Consider the following 23,174-nt stretch of genomic DNA (forward strand, 5'->3'; position numbering starts at 1 on the left):
ATTGATGTGGGCACTCAGTAGGCCCGCCTGGAGGTACATAAAGACCTTTTTTATATATCTGCTGGCTACATATGAAACAATTAATTAAAGGCATTAATTGGTCAATAACTGACTTCAATAATTAATGCTTCAACAGACATCAAGCGCCCAGTTTACGCTTGATTTATAATTCATTTAAACCATCCTAACTTGATCAAATTTGGTGGCTCTATTGGGCTGTTCAAATCCCCCCAGCGTATATTGTATGATATATCTCTGTATATATATGTCCATGCAATTAGCTAGCGAGGCATACAAGCTTAGGCGTCAATCCATTTGCTCAACAATTAAACCTTCTCACTTCTACCTCTCACTCAGTGTTCATTCGAGATCACTTATGGCCTCCATTAAGGTTTCAGTTCTCATGCTAACCTATGCATTGATTGCGGTGTTTCTTCATCCATTGGTGTGTCAAGGAACAACGACAACAAAGACGATGATAACCATAGAAGGAGCTGCAACCAGTGATGGTATGTAATTGAATTGATTTTCACAGTTGGACATCATGTGTTTAGAGCTGTGGTAAAATAACCAATTATCTCCTCTTTGCAGGCAAAACAATAGAGCAAGGAATAGCCTATATTCTTATGATCACTGCCCTTCTTATAACATATCTCATCCATTGATAATCACAAATCATGCACCACGGATGGCACGCCTCAGTTCAACTGGAAGTTCAATTTGTCACAATGCATGTATTCTGATTAGAATTAGGTATCTTATATCATTAATCTGTCCCATTATTTGTAAACAAAGGATGGTGAAATAAAGGATGATTGTCAAAGGAGAACATTACATAATTTATTTCTTCACAATAATTCCAATTGTTAGACAAACATATATGAGGAAGAGTACCACACCAACAGAGTTCAACCTATCTGAATTAGTTAAGGGGTTATTAAACAATGAGAAGATGCCCTCATGAGATTCATGAAGATGAACATGATATATCGTCTGATCAGTGTGAAATGATAAACACTAACGGAGTGCATTCATGAGATTCATTCGCACATGTTGGGCAGAGTAGCATGATTTGGCGAGTATTAGACATAATGTCAAACAATGTCAATTGAAGAGCAAGTTAAATCTTATGTAGATGTTGATGATCCATTTGCACAATGCTTACATTAACTTTGTTGCCTTTGCTTTGTCATCTCATTGCCACCCACAAGAAAGTAAGCAGTGTGCCTGAAAGCCCAAAAACAATAATAACTTTCATATTATCAACATAGGAAGATACAGTGACGTGATGACGTTGAAAAAAAAGGAAATAGTGATAGGTAAATGCCTGAAAAAATTCATCATTTTGACTTTTGAATCGGGGTCGATGCTTGAGGTGCTATCCAGTGCTTGTTGCATGTGGTGCAGCCACCTCTCAGCAGCTTGGTGCGTAACTGGGAATGGTGCATGTCGTCCGATCAGAGCTGGATGACCTGCAATAATGATTCGAGTGAGAATATGTTGAAATAATTCAGCAAAAGGATTCCTTTCATTATAGAAGCAGACATGGAAGTAGTAAAATCTATGAATAGGCATTTACTCAGTTTCTTTTCTGTATCAGACTAGTTGACATAGTATTCCAATTTAGATTCTCAAGTTCTCTTTTTTGGGGAACCAAAATATCATTATATGGAAGTGAGGAACAAGAAAGCATCAGATCAATATTTTGTTATGCTTTTATAGTCAATCTGATGTCACATCTAGCTAGCTATCTACCATGTAATCTACACAGAATAGTTTGGTCATTCAACATTTTTTAATTGTTGTACTTGCACACATGAGCAAAGAAGCTTGACAAGAATGCATTGGTAGTCTTATGTGGCAATTACCTAGGGGAACTCATCCTTAGGATGTTTCTGACTTTAGTTAGCTTGACTTGGGCAAGATATTAGCATTTATTGGGACAACAGGTTGCCGCAATTTATAGCCTTTCTTCTTGGTGTAGAAGAACATCTCATGACTTTTTGTTTGACAACACTATGAAAAAAGAAGGGGCTCAATAAAACTAAAAACTAGTTGTGAAGTCTTCCAATTGCAACCATAATGCACTGATTCACTGAGGTTGAGAAGCCAATGGTAAGACAACATCCACAATAATAGGACCACTTATTTACCTTGTACATATATAGAAGGTTAGAATGTAATAATCTATCAGACAGGTGATGCTGGTAGCAAGAGATATCTTAGCCAATCTGCAAATATTTTTATCAGCACAAACATTTTGTTCATGATGATAAGCAACTATGAGAAGGGGACCTTGCGCAATGATAAAATTGTTGCCATGTGAACTTATGGTTACGGGTTTGAATCGCGGAGACAGACTCTTGCAATGTAGAATAAGACCGCGTACAATAGACCTAATATGATCCGACCCTTCCCCGGGACCCCGTATTAATAGGAATTTTGTGCACCGGACTGCCTCCTTTATAATAAGCAACTATGCCCGATGCATCACCATTCACCAAGTGCAAAGGGGTGAACTTGAAGCATCAGACTTCCACAATGACAAACTTATTGAGGGTAAAATATTATTAATTCATAGACCCCTTACAAAGCGAGAATTGAGATCTTTTTAAAGCTTCCAACCCAACTAAAATTGGAAAAACAAAAAACTAAAACAAGAAATATCCACTTACTTATTCAATAGCTTAGAAAACAAACTGTATACAACTTTTAAAAAAAAAAAAGTACTACCAAATAACTCAAATACTAAAAACTCTAACTTGAAAGAAATACCTACCAAATAAAAAGATGCCAAACTTTTTGACATCTAAAATAACACGATTATAAAAAATAACTACAATTTCAAATGCAAAGGATAAAAAAATTATCAAGAAACTAGGTGAACAAATATAATGATACATTAAAGAAAATTTGAAAACAACTTCTTCCTTACCCAAAAGGATATGCAATCAAGAACCCTTGATCACAACTTCATAAACCTTAGAGGCAATATAAGGTGAACAAATGCCCAAACAGAATAAAGAACTAGTAGCCACAAAACCTAGACATTAGCATTTCTGACTAATATACCATGCCTAACTTGAGCACAGGAGTAGGACACCACCGTACCCATTCCAGGAGTTCCTAACCATAATTCTCCTTGGAGACTATACCTGCCAGCTTTGGAACCTCATCCTTAACACAAAAATGATTGTACATCTTTACATTCTGAGATGCAATGAGATGATTATTAACAAAAAGAACTAAAAATTAGATGAAAATAGAAAGCATGCCTAGTAGAATCTTCATTTAAGTCTCACTCTTTTGATGTCAAGCTAAAATAAGCAATGACAAATTTGGCAGATAAAATATAATTTTGCCGCTTCATAAGGTGAAACGACTAATATAAGGGCTGGAAGTATCAACCCGACGGCAAAGGAGTAAAGCCCTGTTTACTCCGAAGCAAGGACAAGGTAAAAAAAGGGCTGCTCCAGGTTTTCGTTCTGTCTCCCATAAATTCCCTACCGACGAACGCAAACTTCGGTTGCGAACAGACGAACTCCGGAACAGCTAGCGTTAGCGAACTCTGGAAAAGCGCAACCCAGGCAGAAGAACTCGCTGCCTGGGAACGGCGCCACCGCGAGCTCGCTACGATCTGGCTGCGAATCGCAGCCGCGGCCAAGCCGCCGCGACTCACGGTCAGATCGTGAGCTCGCGTCCTCCTTCTTCGAATTCGAAAAGATCGAGCGGAACCACTCCTCCTCGTCATCGTAAACCCTACCGACAAACAACGACAACGAAATAAAAAATGGGCAGAATCCATCAACTACAACGGAGAGGACAGCGGAGAGAGAGGTAGATCGGCCTCACCTGTTGTAGAAATTGGTTGAGAGGTCGACGAAGGGCTGGATTCCGCCTAGGGTTTCGAAGAGGTTGGTCTCGTCGATGGCGAAGGCATCGCTAGCCGCAACCCCGCTCCACTCCGACGCCTTTTGCTGCAGCGACTGCATTTTTTAATATATTCTTTCTCTTCAATGATTTCGAAGAGACGGAGATCTTTATAGGGCTCGTGTCAGTCCACACTCGTCCATCGGACGGTCGAGGATGAGATAGAGTATTATTTTAATGCTTGATAACAGTACTGACCCATTCGAACAACCCGTTTCCCTATTGGTCTAACAAAGAGACTTGCAATGCAGGGCCCAGCTGAATGGGATTTTTTTGTCGCGTACCGAAGCTTGCGAATTCCTATGCGGCCATCTCGTAGTCATATGCAGCCCATAATGGGCCAGCCCAATCAAATAGCCCATTAATGTTCGTGGTCCAAATAAGAAATAAAAAAGGGGGGAAATCATAATACGATCGAATTATATGACCAGATCAAAGTTTAGGCTTGTTCTAATGTCGAGTTGTCTTTTCTTAATGAGGACTTTACAAATATTTCAATCTTTGATGTAGCTTTGTAAACGCAGGTCTGAAATTTCAGATAAAAATAATTCTTGTTTGCTTACAAATTTTTTAAAAATTATTTTGCCAAATTTAATCGAAGAATAGGATTTATGTACGTGAAAGATTATGAAATGTAATCTTGTTATTATTGTTGGATTGTTTGAATTTGTATACTGATCATTGTTTAAAAAAAGATTATTTGGTAAAATTAGATTAAAGATATAGATCCATAAAATTATTGAATTTATTTATGGTTTAATTGGTTGGCTTAAAAATGATATGATTTTTTTACTTCTATATTTATTAACATTTAAGATGAGTGTAATGAATATAATGAATAATATGATGATAAATTGTTCAAACTGTCGTGATAAATATACAAAAAATTAAAATAAATAAATTGTCCAAACAGTTGGTACTTCATGAATATAAATTATGTTCCTAAACAAGTATAAACTATTGATCAATTATTAGAGTGAAATAAGCAACCATTAAGCTAAGAATATATATATTAAGTTGAACTATGTGCTTAATATTTTTTTAATCTATTTATGTTATTCTACTTTAAGCTAAGAATAAAGTATTCTTTATTCTGAATGTATTGAGTTGGATCTCTGAATGCATGATTTATATTATAAATTTAAAAAATAGTGTTAGGCAATCTTGAACTCCATTCATATAAGATAATAGCCGGCTTAGAATTATTTGTTATATTAATTTATTAATACACAAACAGTTTAATAATTGAAACTTTAACGTGATTTTAAATAGTAGAGGACATAGCACGATTTAGATTTTTAACGTGATTTTAAGTTTGTAATTGAAACTTTAATTAATTGATTTAATTAACTCTTAATTTAAGTAAGATTGTTTAAACAAGTTTTCTTAAACATTAATCGAATTATCTTATTGAAATATATATAAATTTATTTTTAAATTTTACAATTTATAAATAAATTATATTAATTTATTTATTATATATATTTTCAACATATTATTACCATTAATATCATTATTATTAATTTGATTTAATTTATTATAAAAAAAATTCAATCGAATATCAAATTTATTTAATCTTCATGGATCAAATAATTGATCATCCTATCAAATGCTATATTAAATTTTAAGAAATTTTAATAGGATCGTAGAATTCTATGATCCAATCTCAACTCTCAAATCAATGTATAAGATCGTGATCCTACAATATTAAACTACGCTTTAAACATCCAATCCTATTTGCTGAGTATTATAATCTAAATAAATGTTCAAAATTATATATATATAGAGACAGAGTTTTATATATCTGAATTTTATTATAAGCACCTTTATATTCATCCATCCCTCTCAAAAATGAATTTATTTCTAACCATTCATATAGGATAAATTATACATATATATTATAACCACAAGATGTCTCGCCTTCATTAAAATTTGGGGTATGTTGCATGTGATGGGCCACATCCCACATGAATAAGCGTTCACGTGTCTTCTCTACACCGGCATAAAAGGATCGGATAGATCTCATCCTCTATAAATGGCAAATGATTTCTAGTGGCTAGTCGATCACAAGTTAATAGTTAAATTGTAAAAGTATGACTAGATCGAACGTACGGCTTCCACACAATCCGTGATTATTATTATTATTATTATTATTATTATTATTATTATTATTATTATTATATAACATGTATTTTATATCACACACCCTGAAAGCAATATGTGTGAAGATCTATTATATGCTATATAATTTCTATGTTCAATATGATATATATGTCAATACTTATGCCATGTATATTATATGTGCGACATCAAATGTCAATTGCCACAAATTTTATAGAATATCCAATCCACAATTTATGACGTACAATTAATATATCTGTCCTAATGTTTTTATTGCATGTCACATATTCATAAAAATTGATATATATAATATGGATCTAGTATTTTTTTTGTCAAAAATTTACTTCATATATACCTTAAATTATATTAAATATTTATTTTGCATATGTGTATGTATTTTAAAACAGTTCGCTTCTTTTGAGTAGAAGGTCGATCAGTGAAGTGCTTCTTCAACAATATAGATCTACGTTACACCAACAATTTTGATTTTTAAAATAATTTTTATTGGTGAGAAGATAATTTTGTTATTTATCATATCATAATTAGTTTAATAATCACTTCAACTAATTCATGCATAATGATGTTTTTAAAGACAATTTTTGATGTAAGTCACTAATTAATTTGCATGTATATTTGATAACTTTGAGATTTGTTTTCATATGCTATCAATCATTAAAAAATAAAAAAAAACTATATATATATTTTTTCTCTTTTATGAACATCTTATGGAAGATTCGTATAGTATGAGAGGAAGGAACCTCATAAATTACTTGTGACAAAAATCTAACTGTTTGATCTAAAAATAAATGAATTCCTCATAAAATGAAAATTAGTCCCAAACTAACATTTGATATCACATAGAACTATTTTTCATCAAAATGATAAGAATAAAAATAAACAGGAACAACTCTAATACTGTCAATTTTCTTAGTTTTACACCTATAAAATCTCAATATTTAGAAAAAAAATCTAATATTACAACACACTACTAGCCACCCGTTATTTTTTTTGATGATTCGATAATTATATTTTTATAAAATTAATGGAGTAATATTTTATAATTAATTCCCACTGATGGCTTTTTTAACACCCTCTTTAAAATTTCATTATTGTTAAAATACCTTCTAATTCTTTTATTTTATCATCGAAATGTCTTCCCTCCTTAAAAAATGAATGTTTTTGGTTATTATTTAAAATGATAAGTAAGTATTTTAGTTATATTTTGACAATAAAATAATTTTTAAGGACATTTTTAAAAAAGTTATTAAAGGTCGAGGGCATTTGAAAACTTTGGTAATTATTCTCTCTATTTTACATGATTTACTAATTAAGATCTAAATCGACTATATAACATTTTGATTCATCATAGATTTAAAACTAATATTATTATTTTAAAAAAAAACTTCTTTGCTCTAAATAATCAGCTACTTAGAATTAGGATAATTTTCACATTTAACGTGTAACAAAATTTAACAATTTCAATAAAAGTATTATTTAAAAAAATAATTCAAAATAATAATAATAATAAAGTGTAATAAATATACTTCTGGTGGTGGATAATTTGAAAATTAAGTGGGCCATTTTTAATTTCAATTTTTCATTTTTTATAAATTATATTTTTTGACGTGCGCGGCATGGTACACGTCTCAGTGCACGAAACACCCAACTGCCTCCGTTGGTTAGGCTGTGCCTTGCAAGCAACGGCTGAGATCACGCAGCCAGCCCCCTCCGTTGCATTTCAGTCCCCCACGCGATCATCCGATCGGACGGCCAGGAGGACCTCAGAGTCCGCTGCTCCCCGGATGGACGCCTCAGATCGCGAGTCTGATTTATCGCGTCTCCTGCTGCTATAAATAGGAAGCGGCGAGGACTACAGAGGAAAGCAGAGGACATACGAGGAACAAATCAGATTACAAAAAATAAAATAAAATTTTTAGTTTTTGTTTTTGAGAGAAAAGGTTTGAGCATTCGATTCCAGTGGCAGCAGCAAGGAATCTCTATCTCTTCCTCCCTTCGTCGAGAGAAAGATCCAGCACAGCCTTCAATCTGTTCTTCCTTAATGAGGTCAGTTATTGCCCTTGAATCCCTTTATTTTCTGCATTTGTTTGTCGTTCTGCTCTTTTGATTTGTATTCTTTTGTTTATCAAATCTTTGCTAATCGCTAGATCGATTGCTCATTCGAAAGAGCATGCATTTGATGGGATAAACGAGAAATTGCGAGCATAAAAAAGTAAAGCGGAGTGATGGAGGTGGTGTAATAAGCCTTTCATATATTAGAACGCATCTGCAAACCCTCCTTAAAACATGCTTATAACATGAAAAAGAAATTATTTCTATTTCAAAATATCACCAGTCCTGTTGATTAATTGGGTGGTATTTTTTCACTCGGAATTTAAAATGAAAAAATATATATATAATAGTGATGGAATTTGTAAAGCAAAAGTTTACTGGTTCTATGCAATCCTTTTCATGTTTAATCATCTTTCTTCCTTGCTCCTCTGAATCTTTTGCTTTACTCTTTTCCAGCTTGTATATGTTTTTCTGCACCAAAAAGGGCAGCTTAGTGGGATTCTTTACCTTTACTTTAAGGCTAATAATGCTATTTCCTATCAAAAACTAGTTTAGATTCCCTAAAAGTGTAGATCAAATCATCAAATCTCTTGATTTTATTTAGCCCACATACTTCTTAACTGAAAATAATTGTGTAAAGAAGTGCAAGTAGACAATTCATGAGACAAAATATAGAAATTACAACTTACAAACAAACATTACAACTTAGAAGACAGAATTTAGGTACAATAAAGTCTGATTATATTAACAGTAGGATATACGACCAAATTCAAATAAGCATGCACAAGAACAATAAGAAAATGCTAACACTTGGATTTCGAAACGTTCCTAGCAGTGTCTGTCTTCTAGCTGGGCATACTAGCCAGGATTGTCACAAAAACATGTCTATTCTAATTAATTAATTAGGTTAGAGTTTATATTTATAAAGTCACAATTCGTCAGTTTCCTAATTCTTGCAAAACAGCACGTACCCACACATATTCAACTAGTTAGTTCACACCTAGCTCGACTCAAGCTTCAAACTATGAGTGCCTTTAGGCCTAGTTAGCTTCCCCAATTGTTCATTAAAATTATACCCTAATCAATCAAAAATGTGTCTCCTTATAGAACAACTCTCCTCTGTCAAATAAGACTTGCACGTGAGTCAATTTGAAAATTGCACTCAATCCCCTAAATCATTGCTTGCACTCTATCAATTTTGTTACAAGCTTACAATTCAAACAAAATAAGAAAACAAATATGCTATAGAACAGGTTATAAATGCTCATTAATTATAGCTGCATTATTTTTGTTACATTTAGGTGCTAACGCTTGGATTTATGCGCCTTTCTAGTTTGTAGATTCAAGTCGTGATGGAAGTTGAGAGGATAAATCAATTAGGCTTAAAAATAGCTCTATAAATTGTTTGAGAATGTGGCAAGTAGGCTGACGGAGCTAAGATCATAGAGTTCTCATGGAGACCACTGCCACATTTATAAAAGCAAGGGTGATGAGAAATGGCCTTTTGAATGACCAATCTAGCTGTTTGAAAGCTGTGAAGATTCTGATACAGCAAGGTTTCTGTCAAATTTAGACATCTCCATATCTAGGGCATATATAGCCAATGTGTTAGGTAAACCTAATCCTATAGGTTTCCATAAGGGGAGTGTTGTTTTAGGCATAAGTTTTCCTTAGCTATTTATATAGGTCAAGGACTTGCATCTTCTGATTGCAATACTCGAAAATATATTGCATTCTACAGAGCATTCTTGATTTTTGCATATTCTACTCCTTTGAATGCTTTGGCATTGCTTGTGTACAACTTCTATGACATTGAAATTGTTCTGTTAAATTGAGCAAATATTCAATTTGGAAAGTTCAAAACAAAGATTGGAATGGTTGTTGCTCCCCCCCACCCCCCCCCCCCCCCCCCCCCCCCCCCCCTAGTTTCCATTTGACATTTATGGAAATTCTAGTGAAGTGTTGCTGAAGGCGTCAACTACTTTGGTGATGAAGAAGATAGATTATTGCTGCTATCTGGGATGAGGTCACTGATATTTATATGAACCTACCAAGGGCTTTACTTTCTTGGATAAAGCAGTCAACTCTTGTCCAATTCCCCTGTTTACTACGAACTTGCTTTTCCCATTTCTCATTTCAAACTCAACCTCAATTGCAAGTGCCGTAAATTGATGATAAATTTTTGAGGCAGTCCACTAAGACGACATGCCATGGGATAAGAACGCTTCAACAATTCTGTGGCCGACAGATGCAGTTGTATTTTTTGACAATCCACAGCATGACCACTTCTTTTTCAGTTTTGATTGCTTCTGCCTTAAGAGACACTTTCGTCACATTAAGTATCCTCATTGTATGCCTGGGTATTAGACACAATTGAAAAAATTCTTTATTTGTGAATGTGCTATCTTATGAGTCAATGGTAGACAACTATACAACATTCGTACGATAGGAATTCCTTCCTTGATGTAATATTAATTCCTTCTTGCTCAATCCCCACTTAGTGGATAAGGCTTGATTGTTGTTTCCTTCTTGCTCAATTTTTCAAAAAAAAAAAAATTTTGTTTCATGATGGTCTATTCACCTTGAAATTTCACTCACCCTTAAAAAAACAGTATCAGTGTAACCATTCTTTCATCTATACCGGATTTATTTTTTTTTGAGAAATGATACACTACATGAAAACGCAGTATGAAAACGCAGCATGATACACTATAGACCTGGGTCCCACATTCATATAGTGTAGTGTATCATGCTGCGTTTTCATATTGTGTTTTCATGTAGTGTATCATTTCTCTTTTGTATATCAATAAAATGGTACAGATGGTAGAGATGTAGAAATGTTATGTCGGCCATGTGTCTTTTTTTTTAAAAAAACAGTTATAATTAATTTTGACGGGAAATATATCTTTGGTGATGGGTTTTCCAAAATCCTTCTCCGAAAATCATGTTTCCCATCATGGTTCAGTCATAACTCGGTCAACACCATCCTTACGTAAAAAGCGGATCTCAGTTGACAAAATAGTTTGTGTTTTTTACAACTAGGATAATGAGCACTCATGCTTTGTCTCGTCAAGAAATAAAAATGAGTTGGAGTGGCATCTTAAACTGGGAACTGCTCTTTATTTGTGCCATTTCCCCTCTATTTTTCGCATACAGCATCAGGCAATTAGCCGTTGCAGGTAATAGGAGATACTTACCTTTTAATTAATCTCGACTTCGTAATTATAAATATATTTTTTTCTGTAATGATTAATATTAGTTCTTCCAGAATCACTCATGAACGCAATAATTTCATTTTCAGAGTGGATCATGGACTTCATCCAGACTATCCTTCACAGGTAAGTTTTCATGTCATCTAACCTTTGTTTTCCCATTTGAATGAAATTTTAAGTGGGAATCCTATTTACTGCTCAAAGACAAAAGGGCATTCATTGAAAATACTGAATTTAACACATTAAAAACCTATAGATTCTCTCTTTTTTATTGAACATTATTTGTTCCTTGCTATCTCATGATTTTTCATATATTTCATGCTTGTAGACACTCTATGACAAATAGAAGTGGCAGAATAACAAACAGATAGATCAATGAAATGACGAATCTGGTAATGGATGACTGCCCTCAAAGCAATGACTGCAGCAACCATAAAAGGCAAGGAGAGATTTGCCCAGTTCATTGACAATTCATGTTGCACTCGCTATTGCCTTGGTCCAAATCCTTCCTTGGCTCGCTTCATCTACGCCCTCATCTTCCTGGTCACCTGTCTCCTCGCTTGGAGCATAAGAGACTATGGTCACAACGTCCTCTCTGAGCTTGAGCGTGAGCCATTGCTTCTTCTTTGTCAATTTTTTAGAAATTTAACTATTATAATTGTTTTCTTTTTATTGCACAAACAATTTCCATGTTCATATCATTATTTTCTTGGGATGAACGGATATGTCCACGCACATAGGGAAGAATGGCTCTCATGGTGCTCTCACAATAGACATAAATATTTCTTCTTTGACATGTAGGGCTCAAAGGTTGTCATGGTGGCCGCTACTGCTTGGGAGCAGAAGGTGTGCTCCGCATAAGCTTTGGATGCTTTGTATCCTTTGTTAATCAAAACAGTACTAACAATTATAAGAATGCTTGTTGTTTTTATAATTTTACTGTTTGTTAAAAGAAAATTTAGGTGAAATTCTTTAACTTTACGCCAGTTGTTTTTCTTTTTGATGTTTCTATCAACTGTTGGGACAAAAAAATTGGAAGATACTCGGAATAATTGGCACTCTGAGTGGTGGCCTGTGAAGATCGTCCTTTGGATTGGCTTCATGGTGATACCTTTCTTTATCCCCTCTGCTTTTGTCCAACTCTATGGTCAGTTTGCTGAACCTTAATCAATTTTGTTTTGTTCTTCATTTTCATTGCTGTAGCTCTAACACACTTTATTTTTCTCAGGGAAGATTGCACACTTTGGTGCTGGGTAATGAACTTCTCGCTCATCTTTTCTGTTTCTTAATTTTTTGTTGTTGAGAGGATTAACTAATCCTTCTTTTCTCATTCCAGTGCCTTCCTCTTGATTCAGCTAATCAGTGTAATCAGCTTCATAAATTGGCTGAATGACTGCTGCCAATCAGAGAAATATTATGAACGATGGTAAATTTATTTTTTGGGTTTATTAATTTAATTGTTGGTTGCCATTCAACTCTATGCTCTGAACCCTTTGCAGTCAATACCAAGTAATGGCACTCTCAGTGACAACATATCTTGCATCTATCATTGGTATTACCATGATGTACATATGGTATGTGCCCAACGTATCTTGCAAATTTAACATCCTCTTCATCACCTCGACTCTTGTGCTTCTGCAACTCATGACCCTCGCATCAATCCACTCAAAGGTAAACCGTCTAGGTTCATCATAGTTTAGATTATATCTAAAAGTTGTGAGTTCCAACTATTCGAAGTTTGTAACTGGAAGAATCATACTGCAATGGTATAACAGGTCAGGGGAGGATTCCTGGCTCCGGGATTGATGGGATTGTACATTGTGTATCTTTGCTGGAGTGCAATTAGGAGGTAATTAATTACTTCATGATCTTGTAATTTTGCTATTTTCCTTTTTTTTTATTTCTCAGATTTATAGTTGAGGTAGTTTCATCTTCAACAATTCAGTGAGCCTCAAACAGAGATTTGCAATAAGAAGGCAGAAGCTGCAACAAGCGCAGATTGGCTTACTATTGTGGTAATTAAATTACCTAAAACTTCATTAGATGGTTATATTTTACACTGAAATATTCAATATTTCGTTACCCTGATTCATACTACGCTACAGAGCTTTGTCATTGCTGTCCTTGCCATAGTCATTGCAACATTTTCAACAGGCATAGACTCCAAGTGTTTGCAGGTCCAGCTAACTTACGTGGTACCAATTATAAATAGTACCTTTTTGGAGTGATTGTGTTAGTAATTATTATTCTACTTGTTGAATCTTTTGTTTGGTCAAGTGCAGTTCAAGAAAACTGAAGCAGAGTCTGAGGATGAGATTCCCTATGGATATGGCTTCTTTCATTTTGTCTTTGCCATGGGAACCATGTACTTCGCCATGCTATTTGTTGGCTGGAATTCAAAGAACACTATGCCAAAGTAAGTTATCATCACCATTCACTTCAATCTAGTTCACATGGTTATCAGATTCAGACCCAGAGCCATTACATATAGAGTTCTAATGGAATGTGTGTTCAATTTCAGTATTGACTCATTGTTGTAACTTGTACCTTGCAGGTGGACAATAGACGTCGGATGGACCAGCACATGGGTTAGAATTGTGAATGAATGGGTAGCAACCCTTGTGTACTGTTAAGTCATTTCAATATATTTGTTTTTTTAATCAAAGTACTCTCTGTTTATTTATTTATTAATTAATTTTATTACGACAGTTTGGATGCTAATTGCACCACTTTTTTGGAAGAGCAAAAGACAATCAGATCCAGTGTAGAGACAGAGGGTAGTTTCTTGATCTCTCATACAAAGAGTTCATGGAGCACATGTTTTAATTCCTGAAAGGATGAGCTCCGCTTCCAGATTTCTTGATAATTCTGTTCTGATTACTGTGATTTAGCTTGCTTAATGTATGATATTTAGCTGTTTTGTAAATTTTTAAACATGGTTATAGGTTCTTCTCCTTGTTTGTTCATTAGTGTACTATTTCAGCCTGTGCCAGGGCACCCGACCTCCCCCGACCTCCCTTCTAATCCCTTGTTCGCTTTGAAGCTATACAAGAACGCCATCTTCTCCGTCAGGTTGCCCAGGTCTCGGTGACTCAGCCGGCGATCTAGAACAGCAGTGATCGATGAAAAATTTTACCCGATCTATCTCCGTCGATCTCTAACGTACTACTTCATTAATAAATCACCGCCGCCTCCGCTGCTTGATCCTCTTTTTCGAGACGCTGAGTACGGTCGCTCGCTGTCCTCCAGCCATTGCCGGAGCTCTTCCATCCGCCTTTTCTCCAGCACCGCCAGGCTCCCGAACTCCACGTACACCACCGACTTGGCCGGCTTTGAGTCCGGGCACTCCATGTACGGATTCTCATCTAGCCTGAACAAATCCCCTGTAATGGCTTCGTTAAAAGCTAGCATCGGCCCGATTGGTACCAGTTGCAACTCTTTTATCATTGGCGGCGAGCACATCCGCTTCCAGTTCGTCGATCGTATTGACCAAAACCTTGGGCTTCGTCTCAGATTTCCAGCGATCGAGTAACTCGAAGACTTTCCAGCGATCGAGTAAAATTTTATTTTCTCAAAGAAAATTGAGGTTTTATCATCAGAAAAAAGGATATATTATAAAGCACATCCAAAATAACAAAATGGAGATGTAGCATGTCCATCAATTCTCATCAAAGTGGTAAAACAAATTGCGGCATGACAAAGGAAAAGCGCACGGAGCAGTATCAAGTGCATATGAGGTCCATATCTAATGATCAAGTTCAGATCATCTGAGTAACATAGCAACGTTTTATTTCGGAGTTCAACAGACAGACAGACAGACAGCACATGAAGCAGTCCATAACAACAAAATGATTACCGCACTGGCTGTTGATTGTAGTGGTTCTTCTCTTTCTTTTTCGCAGCAGCAAGTTTAGCACTTCTTGCAGCAGCCTCTATGGCTGCAGCTTTCCCAGCGGCATCCATCTCTTTGCTTGATTTCTTCTTCCTCATGGAGGCCACCTTCTTTATTCTTTCCTTGACGTCAACTGCAGGTGCATCTGCCTCTTCAGCTTCAATGTCTCCCTTCTCCGGGTTCTGATCTTGCTCCTCCTGTTCCTTGCTTTCCTTCGATGATTTTTCTTTCTTGGATTTCTTCTTCTTTAAGATTTTGTTCTCTGAAGGAGCACCAGCACTTTCTTTCTTCTCCCCTTCACTACTTTGCTCCAGTTGTTTCTTGTCTGCATAACAAGGATAAACAAATTCAACACGACATTAAACAGTATGAAGCAACTCGAGTGAATTAAAATTTACTATAGATCAAAAATGAACTAATTATGTGAAAGAAGACATTACCAGCTGTCTCGTTTTGTGCAGCATTACTAATTTTATTCGCAATGCCCATTTCATGTAGAAGTGCATCCAGCTCTGCCATTTCCTTTTTCTTAAGCTCCTTCTTTGACAGTTGCCTTTCAGCATCTTTGGGTGGTACTGAAACAGGAGCAGGTTTCTCAATGGTTGGTTCTTTCTCAACAGCCTCTGGTTCATTTTCAGGTTCCTCAACATCGTCATCATCGCCGATGTCAAGACCATCATCCTCACTTTCACTTTCCTAAACAGAGGAAAAAAGAGAGTTTTTGTTATAAATAAAAAGAAACTGAAATATCTGATACAAACAAACATGTGAGCAAAGAACTGTCTCTCATATGTGAGAGCAAAGCAAATTGTAGATAAGCATAATCACTAGCAAGCAACAATATTAGCTAATAGGAAGAAAAGAAGATTTTTATTTAAACAGAAAAACTCAGAATCTCAAAAAGATTCTACTTATATTAACATAATAAATTTTCAAAAGAACAAAATGCAAGATTCTTCCTTGGTGCTTAAACCTCATAAATCTAAGCAGCATGGAGGAGGCATGATTATGATTAAACTTCTACATATTCAACAGATGTGGATTCACATTCTGTGATCCGAATACATTAACACTAATTTTCTGAAAGGTTATTTAAACACGAGGAGATTGAAAAGGAACATGAATTCTTCCGAAAAAAACAATGCTCCAGCTCAAAGGAGGTGCAAAATGTGGGCTAGATAGCACCTAGAGCCTTGGCCTGCATATTCCTCGACCTCCCTAGATATAGCTACAATCTTGGTAAAAATTAAACAGAGTCAAAGCAAAAGGAATAATATTTATCCACCTCCATGGCATCAAAAGAAAATCAGAATACCAACGGAAGAAGTAACAAATAACATTTGATCTTCAAATAGTTAAGAACAAATACTATGACAAATTGCCAAATAAAAACAAATGTCACATAATTGCACAAATAAACTTAAAAAAAAACAGTTTATACAGATGAGACATGTCAATTCATCACCCAAGTAGAGTCCTTTACCACACTTTACATCAATATTAATAACCATTCAATCAACTGGATAATTGACCAGGATCCTGGTACAGATAGTAAAGTAATAGCAAAGCGTATAAATACAGCCTGATTTAGATTAGGAATACTGAAAGAGAATGACCAAAATATAGGGAAAATGTCAGTGAAATTTGAAAGGTAATCAAGTATAGTATTTCATGTTTCTCTGCAATCTATCTAAAACTTACAAGAATTCTATTAGTAATTTCTTGTTATCAAAGAGGTTGAGACGAGACATGTATAAGACTTACAGAAAAGTACACTAGTGTTATGCAATTTGTATTAGAACAATCTGTTAGCAATGTGTCCTAGTCTTCTACAAACCACAAACTGTTATTGTCTTCTCAGAAAATGGGATAATATGAAAGAGTACCAAAGAATTAACAAGAGATTAATAGAAGTGAACTGATAAGCGTTAAGACTACTGATTTACGAAGGAAAGCATACTCATACAGAGGATCCAAATGCAGAAAAATAGGAATAAACATTACAATGGAATTCTTACAAATGCAGGAAAATAGGAATGATAATTAAGATTGAATTGTTCATCACACCAAAAGGTCCAAACCAATTCAAGTTTATCCAGTACTGCATATAATACAAATAATCATTTAAGTAATCTTCATCATGAAATCTTTGTAAACATGGATTGCTCATAAGCAACATCATAATAGAAAAAGTTTTTCTGATAGGCTATCAAGCTTAAAGCATAAAGAAAGCTGAGCTATGCATGTCTTGTATAAACAAGCATAACATAATTATTTATTTGGTTCTAGCATTATGCCTGATAGAAACAATATGCTGAAACATAAGGTACTAAAAGATGGTTCCAGATAGCAGGCGGTTGACCCACAGCCCAACACCTAGACAAAAGCTCAGGCAATCACCATTAAAATAATATTACAATAAAGAAGTATATTAAATTAAGAATTACTAATATCAATACGTATATATAACAATTGTACCCTTAATCGATTAAAACAAGTTCACAATCATAAACAAACAAATCATAATAGCACCAAAAACATAACAACAATAGAATATGACGACCAACAAAAACAGTCAATCTAGAAAAAAAAATTCTAACTGTACTAAAATTAAATGATAAAAATTTGAAAAAAAAAATCAGCAAGATAAGAAGAACATATATAACAATAAGAAAGAAATGATAACCACCAAATGACCAACAAGCTGTGCAAGCACATCAAGTGAAAAAGGAAATGTGTGAGATGGAGGCTCTTGTCGAGTGAGCTAACAAGGAGAAAACAAGCAACTTATTAAAGAAAAAAATTCTTTAGATCCATTTAGACGACCTAGGCCATTTATGAGCTTGGGAAGCTTTTTAAAGACCCGCCTGCTAGGGATTGTATAGCAGTTAGAAGAATGGTCGCTTCCAAAAACCTCACAGGCAGCCACCTTTTAGACCAATGTTGAAACGCCATCTTCTTCAAAACGCTGCTAAATCTTGAATTGTGATTGAGCTTAAAGATTATTCTCATATTTCAAGTTGATTCTACACCAAAGGAAAAAAAACAACAAAAAAAAAGTGATACAACATCCGAGCATGAAAAACAATCTAAAACATATATTTAAATAGCTTAGATTTCATTGTTAACAGCTAGCCAGCACATCTGAGTGCAATGTGTTCACATACCTCCTCTATGGTCGCCTCAACCTTCTTATTGTGTTGCTGCTCCGATACTCCCCAAACAGCCTGCGGAGGCGCCGTGGTAGCATAGTAATCGTCGTCGTCGTCGTCTCCAACATCAGCCCATGACTTGGACGTCAGAGGCGCTGGCGCCCAAAACACTTGCTTCTCCTGCTCCTTCCCTTGGCTCTTGGACGCCCCCTTGCTCTTCGACTCCTTGTCCGACTTCTTCTTCTTCTTGAGAGTCTCGAGCGCCGCAAATACGTTGGTGCTATTGATCTTCAGCGGCCCATCGTCCCTCCTGCTTCCGCCTCCGACCATCTCTCCCTATCGACGCACCAAGACAGATCCAGCCTACACTTCCGATATCGGCCTGAAACCTAACCCAGCGCTCCCGCAAACAACCAAAACACACAAATCGATGCACAAAACAAATGCGAACTAGCTAGAGACGATAACAAGGATATATTTACAGAGCCTTGAAACGAAATTTGAGATCTAGGAAGCTGGTCCTGGCAAAAAGTAGATCGAAAACGTGAAATTGAATGGAAGGGCTGCGAGCAGGACAACTGCAAGGAGCGAATTATAGGGTTTCAGCGAGAGGGAGGCGACGCGGCAGGGAAGAGAGCGAGATTAGGGTAAACCGATAACGTCTTCCGTCGCATTACCTCGCCATTTTCGCTTATCAACAAAATCCGTACCCGCCTCTGGCTCCTCACGGATTCATAGACGGCCCAAACAGGGCTCCACAGTTTAATTCCGGTACACGTGCGGGTGCTTGTTGTGGGTACGCACGGCAGGAGGCCAGGAGGCGGAGGATGTTTGTTTATGCTGTCTTTGAGGTACAATTACGGTTAACTGGTCTGGCGCAGTGATTGGCAGAGACGGGAGCCGGGGCGCCATAACGTTATTCTTAAACACGTTTACTTTTAATGTTCCACGAGAACATTGTAAAGGCATAGCTGTCGCCGGACGCAGCCCAAGTAGCATCAGACCAGCGCGGGTGAATGTATATTTGATCTTTTGAGATAATTATAAGTCCTATATAAAGTAATTTTGATTGATCAATAAAAATATATTTCAATATAATTTCTAATTTAAAATTTTTAAGTTTGAATTTTTTTTAATTAGTTAATCTAGTGATTTTCTATTAATTTAAAATTAATCGTCCTCCTTCCTCCTCCTTCGTCTCTGATGGGTCTATTTTTAAAACTCCAAACAGAAAAATATTTGAGCTTTAATATTTTTAAAAAAAAATTAAAGGTCCAGTAGGAGCCCGGCTCCTAGGACATTCTGAGAAAACTGGGAGGCCGCTGCCCGTAGCAAAGCCTCCCCCTCACATTCTGAGAAATTCAGTAATATTCCTTTGGAAACAAAGATGATATTCCTAGGTTGTCAAAGCACAATCGGTGGTGGCTCAGGAAATTAAAGCAAAATAATCATATAACCATTGACCATTAAGGAAATCAGAATAAACGCGGGATAGACTGCTGGGAGAGGTAACAGTGTAGCTCACCATCGTCCCACCCGCGCGCCCTTATAAATTCCTCATAAACGCTAGTTCTGCTGCACTGTCGATCGACATCAATTGCACGAAGAAAGAATGTCTGTAATAGCATGGATCAAGGTAATGATTGCTTCTTTCCTCACTTCTTTCCGCTCGTACTTTCATGACCTTTACCTCTCAATCGTAACCTCCGCCGCACCGCCGCACCCGCAACCCGCAACCAGCTACACCTCCGGACATCGAGTCCGGCGGCGATGCTCTGCCAAATGACGGCCAGCAGGTCAATGCCGTATCCATCAGAGACCCGGCGCTTCCCTTAAGCATATGCTCCGCCGTTTATCCCTCGATCCCGTCGACGGAGCTGCTCGTTTCACATCCTCTCCGTTACAGCCCCGTTCTCGCCGCCGTTTGCTTGGCTGTTTTTTCTGCCATTCTCAGCCTCGTCAGACGCAGCACTAGGTGGATTGAGGTGGCTGTGATCTCCTCGGTTTTTGCCTATATGCTTCGAATTCTACTGCTCCTTCCAGGTGAATCTCTCGTTGCCGTTGCAGTATTAGTCTCTTTTGGAATAGGGCTTGGAGCTATCTACGTATGGCTCAATCCCAGCCAACGGCGCCATCCAAACTTCTCGCCTGAAACAAATGTATAAAAAAATATTAAATTTTTTTTTTTAATCCGTCACTAGTGTAACAATAATGTCATTAATGTTCACTTGTATATCATAAGTATTTTCCAATTTAATTCCCTCCCTCACTATCGTTTTTTCCCAATTAATTAGTCATCAAAATTTTAAAACTTTAATTATTCTCGTTGTTGTGGGTAAATTTTCCACAGACTGATTAATCTTGGGAGTTAAGCAAGGTTTAGTGGTGTAAAACAAAAGTCAGGGGCATAAACTTTTTGAAAATTGTGTCTTTCTATGCCCGGGGCTATGACGAGTACACAATAGAGAAGAAAGAAAAGTAATTAATTTATAATATTTTAGTCAAGTTAATTTAAAATTATCAAATCGATTCAAATTTTTTTTTCTAAAATATATAAGTACCCTGCAAACTTTATTTTCCAATTTTATACATTTTTATTTTAAATATTTTTTCTATTTTTAGATTATTATATATATATATATATATATATATATATATATATATATATATATATATATATATATATATATATTATTTTGCCTAACTTAATTGGTCCTCGGATACGACCAATTAAGTTACGGCCATTTCTTAGTTTTATATGGATATGTGGAGAATCGACGCGTTAATAAAGTTAATCATGCGCATATATATCTTTTCTTTAAACTAATCTACTTACTTTATTAGTCCTCGGATACGGTCAAATTTACGGACACTTCTTAGTTTTATATGTATATTTCGAGAATTGGTCCTTAATTTGACAAGTGTCAAACATTTAAGTGCTTAACCTATTAAAATTATAAATATTTCTAAAGCATTTGCATTTTTTTGCTATCTTTGTGCGAAATTGTTGGAAATTCCCAGATTATTAAAAACTCATGCGTAAATTTTCCATTAATACAAGGAGGCAGGAACAATTAAACAGGAATTAAAACACAAACAGATTTTTTTATAAAAAGGAAGAAACGAACTTGGAAAGAGACAAAGCGTTTCCATGAAACAGAGAAGACGTATAAATGGAGATCAGTTTGCGTGAGGTGTAGAGGTTTGTTCCATTTACAACCTTTTTGACCATGGGTAAGGTTGTGATTCCCATGCCATATTCGTTGCAAGGGCATCTAGCTCTTCTTGACTCCATTATGAATGTTAATTATCATAATTTAAGTTCCCTGCACACAAAGCTTGCAATTGATGTCATAAAAGAAGTATTATCAGTAGTATAATAATTAGCAATTGGATGAGATGCATGTGACTTTAATTAAGACCGTGACAATCCATCCATTTCGCTGAAGGTAACTTTTTCCTTGTAGATCTTCTACAGGAAGATTGTGGGAAGATAGGGATGGTGAACCATTAGTTTTATTTTTCGGTTCGGAAAGAGTCGAGTCAATTTGATTAATCTCCCCCCTTGCTCAATTCTTATTTTAGTCTTTGAGGAGCTAAGTTGATCATCTTCTCTTTGTTCAAAAGTTTCATGTCCTTTCTCATTTCTACGTACAGCAACGAATATAATTTTGTGACAATTTATTTATTTGTGCATAAAGCTACGATGATCGTCATTGTCGCAATTTGGCAAATATATAACTGTAGTTCGTGACAGTTTTTATTATATATCCAACTTTGCATGTTTTTTAAAAATAAAAAATGAAGTTTCTGAGACGGTGAATGTGATATTTTAGTTTAATTTTTCCTAATGACTTAAATAGACTATATAATTATAAATCTATTTTTTTTTTAAAATAATATATATATATATATATATATCTAAAAAAAATTCCTTGCAACATTTTAAGACGGAAAATGATGTGTGTGTTAAACAAAACTTTCAAATAGAAGCTAATTTTTATGGACAATTAATGATTTTAAAATATGTGTAATGTTGTTTGAATAGTGTATTCATGGTTAGTTGGTTGACATGTCCTTAATATATATATGAAATATATTAAATCATTTCAACCTTAGTGCGGAAGAAAGACTTCTATTTTGATAGTCATAGTCAATTCTTCCATAGTGATCATCTTTTTTTAAAGATAAGTATATAAGTTTTGAAAGGATAAAGTTGAAAAAAATCTCTAATTATTTATTTAGGTGGTAAAACATTTAAAAATATAAATAAACTTCCACCTGTAATATAAGTTTGCTTAATTCTTTGTATTAATTGTTTTTTTTAAGTAGAAATTTATAGTCTTCTACAAGTGAAACAATCTGGAATTACCAAATTGAGGTTTTGGATGGGAAATATGTCCAATTAATACTCTTCTACAATGAGGTTGCTACAAGCTATACTGAATAAAACACACAATATTTCGAAATCTAATTTCGAAGAATTTTACAAATTAAACTTTTGTTCTTTATCTAAATATCAATTCCAGCAAATATTATTTGCTTTCTTTACAGCGCATTCTTCAGGAATTACAGTCACTGGGTGGTCATTAATGTAGCTTTCACCAACGGGGCTTGCTGCTTTCACAAATCACAAATGCATCTTAAATCACGCACCACATCTTTACCTCCTCAAAGATTCTGCGGTCTATTCCGTGGCCGTCCACGGACAATCGGCGAGACGTGCCACTGAAGCTCACCATCGTACGTATCACCCTCCACGTACTTATAAATTCCCATAAACCCTAGTTCAGCTTA

The 23,174-nt window shown here is 35.5% G+C and overlaps 3 protein-coding genes across 3 annotated transcripts; 1 reads left to right on the forward strand and 2 right to left on the reverse strand.

Annotated features, from left to right (window-relative positions):
- Nucleotides 1-1,108: 1,108 nt before the first annotated feature.
- Nucleotides 1,109-3,999, reverse strand: LOC141840468 (uncharacterized). The gene is made up of 4 exons (XM_074728459.1): nucleotides 3,853-3,999; nucleotides 3,508-3,759; nucleotides 1,328-1,472; nucleotides 1,109-1,227 (listed from the first exon to the last, which is right to left on the reverse strand). Exons 1-3 carry the CDS (start codon nucleotides 3,990-3,992, stop codon nucleotides 1,415-1,417), a joined length of 450 nt encoding a protein of 149 aa, XP_074584560.1. The 5' UTR covers nucleotides 3,993-3,999; the 3' UTR covers nucleotides 1,109-1,227; nucleotides 1,328-1,414.
- A 3,974-nt stretch (nucleotides 4,000-7,973) lies between these two features.
- Nucleotides 7,974-14,318, forward strand: LOC141840685 (uncharacterized). Its single transcript, XM_074728735.1, has 14 exons — nucleotides 7,974-8,115; nucleotides 11,423-11,459; nucleotides 11,662-11,940; nucleotides 12,135-12,208; nucleotides 12,321-12,480; nucleotides 12,562-12,586; nucleotides 12,670-12,759; nucleotides 12,833-13,004; nucleotides 13,109-13,182; nucleotides 13,279-13,348; nucleotides 13,439-13,528; nucleotides 13,616-13,749; nucleotides 13,888-13,961; nucleotides 14,043-14,318. Exons 3-14 carry the CDS (start codon nucleotides 11,733-11,735, stop codon nucleotides 14,099-14,101), a joined length of 1,230 nt encoding a protein of 409 aa, XP_074584836.1. The 5' UTR covers nucleotides 7,974-8,115; nucleotides 11,423-11,459; nucleotides 11,662-11,732; the 3' UTR covers nucleotides 14,102-14,318.
- A 662-nt stretch (nucleotides 14,319-14,980) lies between these two features.
- LOC141840389 (uncharacterized) lies at nucleotides 14,981-19,050 on the reverse strand. The gene is made up of 3 exons (XM_074728363.1): nucleotides 18,393-19,050; nucleotides 15,666-15,921; nucleotides 14,981-15,550 (listed from the first exon to the last, which is right to left on the reverse strand). Exons 1-3 carry the CDS (start codon nucleotides 18,705-18,707, stop codon nucleotides 15,186-15,188), a joined length of 936 nt encoding a protein of 311 aa, XP_074584464.1. The 5' UTR covers nucleotides 18,708-19,050; the 3' UTR covers nucleotides 14,981-15,185.
- Between the last annotated feature and the right edge of the window lie 4,124 nt (nucleotides 19,051-23,174).

The sequence above is a fragment of the Curcuma longa genome, chromosome 11, assembly GCF_044706935.1.
Source record: "Curcuma longa cultivar G26 ecotype Majalengka, Jawa Barat chromosome 11, ITB_CL_G26_1.1, whole genome shotgun sequence".
NCBI classification, from domain to species: Eukaryota; Viridiplantae; Streptophyta; class Magnoliopsida; order Zingiberales; family Zingiberaceae; genus Curcuma; species Curcuma longa.

Bases quoted from the DNA above. Each gene is read 5' to 3' on its own strand.
- LOC141840389 (XM_074728363.1), bottom strand. From the start codon at position 18,707: ATGGTCGGAGGCGGAAGCAGGAGGGACGATGGGCCGCTGAAGATCAAT. The intron at 15,922-18,392 runs GTATGTGAACAC...TCCTCTGTTTAG, and splicing joins TTGAGGCGACCATAGAGGAG to GAAAGTGAAAGTGAGGATGA. The intron at 15,551-15,665 runs GTAATGTCTTCT...CTTGTTATGCAG, and splicing joins TGCACAAAACGAGACAGCTG to ACAAGAAACAACTGGAGCAA.
- LOC141840468 (XM_074728459.1), bottom strand. From the start codon at position 3,992: ATGCAGTCGCTGCAGCAAAAGGCGTCGGAGTGGAGCGGGGTTGCGGCT. The intron at 3,760-3,852 runs GTGAGGCCGATC...GTTTGTCGGTAG, and splicing joins TCAACCAATTTCTACAACAG to GGTTTACGATGACGAGGAGG. The intron at 1,473-3,507 runs GTAGGGAATTTA...TCATTATTGCAG, and splicing joins ACCGAAGTTTGCGTTCGTCG to GTCATCCAGCTCTGATCGGA.
- LOC141840685 (XM_074728735.1), top strand. From the start codon at position 11,733: ATGACTGCCCTCAAAGCAATGACTGCAGCAACCATAAAAGGCAAGGAG. The intron at 13,529-13,615 runs GTACCAATTATA...GGTCAAGTGCAG, and splicing joins AGGTCCAGCTAACTTACGTG to TTCAAGAAAACTGAAGCAGA. The intron at 13,962-14,042 runs GTTAAGTCATTT...TTATTACGACAG, and splicing joins GGTAGCAACCCTTGTGTACT to TTTGGATGCTAATTGCACCA.